The 6,295-nt window shown below is 31.9% G+C and overlaps 1 protein-coding gene across 2 annotated transcripts; it reads right to left on the bottom strand.

Moving 5' to 3' along the window:
- Positions 1–1,207: 1,207 nt before the first annotated feature.
- On the bottom strand, positions 1,208–5,244 carry LOC116345027 (sodium-independent sulfate anion transporter-like). 2 transcript variants are annotated; one of them, XM_031774027.1, is made up of 10 exons: positions 5,125–5,244; positions 4,484–4,795; positions 4,241–4,389; positions 3,985–4,176; positions 3,735–3,900; positions 3,031–3,195; positions 2,649–2,951; positions 2,432–2,577; positions 2,184–2,348; positions 1,208–2,106 (listed from the first exon to the last, which is right to left on the bottom strand). In XM_031774027.1, the coding sequence occupies exons 1-10, from the start codon at positions 5,186–5,188 to the stop codon at positions 1,894–1,896; spliced, it is 1,875 nt and encodes a 624-aa protein (XP_031629887.1). In that variant the 5' UTR covers positions 5,189–5,244; the 3' UTR covers positions 1,208–1,893. The 2 variants fall into 2 exon arrangements, with proteins under 2 accessions (XP_031629887.1, XP_031629885.1); XM_031774025.1 differs by having other exon boundaries at positions 3,735–4,176.
- Between the last annotated feature and the right edge of the window lie 1,051 nt (positions 5,245–6,295).

The raw sequence follows: 6,295 nt of genomic DNA, 5'->3' as shown, positions 1-6,295 counted from the left end.
AAAATCAGTATTTTCCATTTAAGTTGAATGGCATAGATTAGTATTTGTGTTAGATTTTTTTTTAAAAAAATGAAAGCAAAACATTAAAAAAATATATGAAAATGAAGTGCAGATACCAATTTTTAAAAAGAATATGATTTTTTTTTTCAAAATACATGTAAAATCAATTGAAAGAAATTTTGAAAAAAAAGAAAACAAAACAAAAGAATTATATATAAAACGAACGCAATAACAAACGATGAAATGCATCATCCATCATGTTGTTACAATAGATTGAAACACCACATTTTTGATGCATATTATTAGAAAACCAAATCGCCCGTATCGTGAACGATTCCCACTTGACTAAGCATAATTTTATACCATTGAAATGAATGAACTAAACAAAAAAGGAAAAAAATGATGAACAAATAAAATTGTGCAAAACCAAAAAAAAAAAAAACATATAAAAATGAGCAATTTATTTAAAAAAAAAGAAATTATATCATGAAATTTGGAATTGGTATAAATGGAAAAAAATGAACATGAAGAATAGCGGAAAACTATGAAATGCAAATCAAGAAGATAAAATGAACAAAAAATTATAAAAAAGAAAAATTTTAAACGAACGAAAAAATATGCAACAACAATGAGAATACACAAATTACAATTAAAACAACCATACACACACTCACACATACAAGAATTAAAAAAAAGAATCATATATCTGTATCTAATTAATACTATAAAAAATAATGCGATAGATATATATTAGTTTAAATAATAAAACATTCATCGATAACAAAAAAACGATTGAGTTCTTTTATTTACTTACGACCAATTGAAGTTTTACTAAATTCTATTTTAGCGTATGAGTAACAGCCACTCGTGATTTCAAAGCACTTGACTCCGAAATATTTACATTGTTTACGATTATTGATTAATTATAAAAAAAGTAATTATATCATATCAGCTTTTGACAATTGATCAGAGGTGCGGCGGATGTGCGGGTGCTTTTGTTTGTAAAATGCTGCTGTTTATTATATCAATTTTTTCTCTTTCTCTATTCAGGTGCGGCGCTTGAAAATTATATAAAATAAGTGCCGGCACTTCTCCGGTGTGTAACAACAACCCTGCAGTTGATTCGATCGCATGCCGTTCATTCCTTTAAAGCATTTTCCTAAAAATAGATCCATCCAAATAAAAAATCCAAAAATTTCTTTCATCCTTGATTTTATTCTATTTTATACGATAAAACGACAATATGTATAATTGAATATAATTTTTTGACGATAATTACGTCTTATAATAAATACTTTTTCTTTGCGATCGATGTGCATAAACAAAAATAACAACAATATTAACAATTTGCTTAATCTGTTTGGCATCTGTTGAAAGAAATTTAAATTGTTTCGTTTACTTATAACATATGAATACACAATTTTCTTGCAAAACAAACTTAAGCCGAGAAAAAAAGGTATATATGTGTGTGTGTGTGTGACATCAACGAAGTTGAGCGTTTGTCTTTTATTTAACTAAATGCATTGCAAATGCAATTGACTGTTGTATTTTGTGAAAGTGCAAAGATTAGCTTTGGCAAAGATATAGCCTATCGTGACCTGATATACACAAAGTCAAGGTCTTCATAGAAAACAAAAGCATTTATCTTGTAAGTATATTTGACAATTGTCAAATGTTGACATTATTAAATCTATACAACGGAAGGCTTTTCTTCTTAACAATTGTGTGTGTGCAAGCAATTTGATCAATATTTCATTTGGCATCTCATATATTTTCAAAGCAGCACAAACACATCAGACTTTTTCCTTCTCTAATTTTACAAACAGTTACTCATATTTTTTTCTCTCTCTATCTATCTCTCTCGCTCAATAAGGAATGTGTAATTTTATCGAATCATGTGTCGGCTGAAATTCGAATGGCCGTCCCTTCTTTGCCATTTTCCAAACTGACCGATTTTAGTAATTCATCTTCGGTTTGTGCATCTTTGAAGAGTGCAAACATCTTCGAATTCAATCGACATAACACACCCATTGGCTCTTTGTTCCAATGCCAGAAATAAACTTTTCGGTGTAGCAAATGCATGTCTTCGACAACGGTGCACAACGACTGCAAACGAAATGGAATGAAAAGTTTTCAAATTAAACGTATATTCAATGTTTAACAGTCATATTTAAATTTAGTACCTTGGCCACTGTTGCATCGATATTGTGAATAAAACGACCGTCAATGATTACGATTTTTGGTGTATTTTGAACAACATATTTTAATATTTTGTACTTGAAATGGTCCGATGAAGAGAATGTCAAACTCTGGTCTGGCATCAGGATTAATAGTTCTTGTTCCATGATCTGAAATGAAATTTTAAAACAGTAATCACAATTGCAGTGACTTTTTGACAGTGTATTTTTTTTGTTAAATAAGACTTTCTCACCTTACGATTATAGACATGAATAACAGGTCTTGCAATTGTATATAATACAAACGAAATATTGATAGCAATTCCAATTATAATTCCGAATTCGATGGAAATCATCAGGCATGCAATTAAGGTACAGATGAACGGTATAATATCGATACCTAATTGATAAGAGAAATCTTCATTATAGAACTTTTCACAAAATCAAAAAAAAAGTCCCAAAAATACATACGTTTCGATCGCCAAATTTCTTTGATATCTTCTTTGTCCACCATAAACATCATCGCACAGATGATGACACCGGCCAGAGTCGTTTTTGGTATGAAACGGAATGAATCGGTTAAGAAACCGAGCGATAATAAAACAAGGCATCCAGTAAAAATTCCACCGAGTGTGGTGCGTACACCACTTGCATTATTGACAGCGGTTCGAGTAAACGAACCCGTCACCGGCATTGATTGGAAAAATGCACCAATCAAATTGCACAGTCCAAGTGCCAACATTTCTTGTGTAGCATCGATCGTTTTACCTTTGGCTATTCGAAAATAAAGTGATTTTGCATTAAATTAAATATCGAAAGTGTGAAAATCTGGTGTCTACTTTCTAATACTTACAAAACGCTTTGGCCACAGCGATACTCTCGAGAATCGAAATCAATGGCAATGCAATTATTGATGAACCGACATGAGTGATCATGTCAATTGTGTAGAGTGTCTCGTTTCCAATAGTTGTTTGCATTGGAGGTACTTTGATATCGGGTAATCCAGAAGCCACTCGACCTATACGAACAAAATTTGTTTTTTAATATATTTTCGAACTTATTTTCTCAAATATTCAGGAAAAATTAAATTTAAAAGTAAATGGCATTCCGATATGTGAGACGTTCGATTCTGGAAGAAACAGAACGGTTTTTGGCATCGGAGAAGTTCATTCTATAATTGTTCAAGTGTTGCACCTGAATATAAAAAAAGGGCAGCACTTTCAAGAAAAGTGTGCGCACTGAGAAGAAGTTGACATCTTTCACACATCGTGCAATTGAAAAATCAATATAAAGCTTTGCTTGAACGTCTACAAACATTGGCAAACGTATAACAGATTAACTCGGGTAAATGCGAAATGTATGATAACAAAAATCCACAATTAACATTCTAATGTGGCGCAAAGTGTTTCATTCTTTTTCAAAGTCACGTGCAGAAAATTGAGTACATAGACAAGTTGTGATAAGATAATGAAGGTAACAATAATTGATTACAATTCACTTATTAGATGATTACAAATTGTTTTGTTTTGTAAATTTTATAAATCGTTTCGTGCATACCTGTCAATGTGAATGGTTGTTTTCCATATATGTTCAAGACGTATGCCAAAATTGTGCCAAAAATGACAACAATCGCATTGCGTCCCAATGATAAATACTTTTTACATTCATTTTTCCAAATTGATTGAGGTTCAACATCGCGTAAATTTTTTTTGTACTTCAAATTCTGAAACCGAAGAAAATACACTTTATTCTCATGATTTATCATAATCAACAAAATGCAGCACAATAAAATCGTGATTATCATTACCTTTAGCAATAGTAAAACAATAATGGTTGTTGCGCCAAGCAAAGTGTCCCATAGTTTGGTGTCTTGAATGTGTGTAACAACGCTCATCCAAGATTCGATAAAACCATTTGCTGAACCCTTTATTCCCAACAACGATTTTACTTGACTACTTCCAATTGTCATTGCGGCCGCAGTCGTAAAACCGACTGTTACCTATTTTAATAATGTGACATTTTCATGATAACGATTGACGTTGTTTTGATTGATCAGAACTTACCGGCACCGATATGAATTGAACTAAAAATCCCAAATTTAACATGCCAAAAATAAAAATCAGTGCACCATTCACAAGTGTTAGAAATATTGCAAAATCAATATTTTCAGCCACGTAACGTTGAATCAATAGTGATAAAATTGCAGTCGGTCCTGTTAAAACAAAAAAAAAAGAAGAAATCAAGATTGGATATATTTCAAATGAAATTGCATTTCAATCAAACGTCCAGTTCCATTTTCGGTTTACCTATTGTTACATCCTTACAGCTACCAAAAATTAAATAAACAAATGATCCAATAAATCCTGAATAGAGGCCATATTGTGGCGGAAGACCGGCAACAATTGCATATGCAATACCTTGCGGTATTGCTGTTAGACCGACTGTTAGACCGGCAATGAAATCATAAAATAGATAACTTGGACGATACGATGGAACCCATTTCAAAACTGGCAATCGATTCATCAGTATTTTCTTGCGATCGTTGTGCATTCGACGCATATTTCGCACAAATATACTACACACCGGTGGCCATTGCTCTGAATAATCATTTGAATAATCTGAAATGAGGGAATTGACACAAAAAAATGCTAAATTATCATTTATAATCTTGTGTGACAGACACCAAAAATAAAAAAGAAATGGCGCGCCGTTTTGGAAATTAAACAATTGAGACAATTTCCATTTTTACAGGCGGCGACACACTTTTTTACACATTTGCAAATGAATCACAAAAAATAATTGCCAATTTTATATTTCATTTGATAAGAATTGCTTGCATGCAAATACACAATTAAACGAGAGCTAATTGTATTGTTTTTATAAACAACAGCATTCTGACATTGTCAAAGTCAGTTTTGTTTTGAATTATAATGTTAAATATATGTACCTGTTCGCTGTTGAACTGCTATACTGCTGACATCGTCAATGCTATTCTCAAACGGGGTAGCCATATCTGCTCCAATTGGATCGATGCTAAACCGTTTAGCTCTAGCTAATTTTAGCTAATCTGCCAAATAAAATTTCATTTCATTCAAATCACAGTTGATAACAGTAGTATTTTATTTTTAAAAAGATAAACAACCAGGCGGCCAAATCCACTGTTAAACCTACATATACTACAGTCACAACTATTAGTCTATTCTAAACAATGTTATTGTTCTTGTATACTAAATGTTCTGTCGTTGAGCGCGTAGTTCGTTTGTTTCTGTCCATAAAAATAAAATCCGTATGAAGAAAAAACAGACGGACCATACTTTGGCCTAAATAAAAAAAATTAGCATTACATTGTACGCATATTCAAAACGACAAAAGAAAATCTTTGTTTTATAGTTTTCCAAACATTAAATATGCGTAAAAAGTTCTAAGGTCAGTCTTTCGTGCTATGCCAAAACTCAATGACAGCATCAAACAGCACAAATTATTGTAAAAAAGCACACGTTTTTTCGAACTCAATAATATGGTATGTTCAACAAGTTGTTTTACAAGAAATTAACATTCAAATCGTCAGTTCAAAATTAATATTCAAAATCAAAAACCGCATTTGTCGATAGTAAACGAGGAAGTTTGATTGCATACATGTGACTACGATAATTCGTGACCTGAAACGTTTTTGCCGGTGTCGCAGAGAGAGAAAGAGAAAAAAACTAGTCAAACCACAAAGCCGCAATTAAAATATAGTCATGTGATTGAATGAAACAATGGATTGGTATTGATTGTGCCTTTTTAAAACGCGATTCAGTTAATTCCAAACGACTCGAATATATCAAAAAATGTAATTGGCGTCACTTTTTAAATATGTTCACGTTCGAGTTTGAAAATTATAATCTCATCATTTGATGCTTTTTATATATTTTTGCAGCAACGTGCCATTTTTTCAAAAAAAAAAACCGAAAAGGCACTGAACTTCGAAAAACGATAAACGATTTAATGTGTAAATGTGTGGCTACATCATTAAACACTATAAAGATAACCATTTACATATGCATCAATGGGACAGAGTAGCAGGCTTCGATATATCTTATAATAACGATGATTGTTCTATCATCGGCTCTAATTCA

The sequence above is a fragment of the Contarinia nasturtii genome, unplaced genomic scaffold (genome assembly GCF_009176525.2).
Source record: "Contarinia nasturtii isolate CC-2019 unplaced genomic scaffold, AAFC_CNas_1.1 Cnas_scaffold_1240, whole genome shotgun sequence".
NCBI lineage: Eukaryota > Metazoa > Arthropoda > Insecta > Diptera > Cecidomyiidae > Contarinia > Contarinia nasturtii.
The sequence above is the reverse complement of the archived record's forward strand: the minus strand, read 5'-3'. Positions and strand labels throughout refer to the sequence as shown.

Excerpts from the sequence above, each read along its gene's own strand:
- LOC116345027 (XM_031774025.1), bottom strand. The coding sequence starts at position 5,188 with ATGGCTACCCCGTTTGAGAATAGCATTGACGATGTCAGCAGTATAGCA. Across the intron at positions 4,177-4,240 it reads TTCAATTCATATCGGTGCCG|GTAACAGTCGGTTTTACGAC; the intron begins GTAAGTTCTGAT and ends TTATTAAAATAG. Across the intron at positions 2,578-2,648 it reads AGAAATTTGGCGATCGAAAC|GTATCGATATTATACCGTTC; the intron begins GTATGTATTTTT and ends CTTATCAATTAG.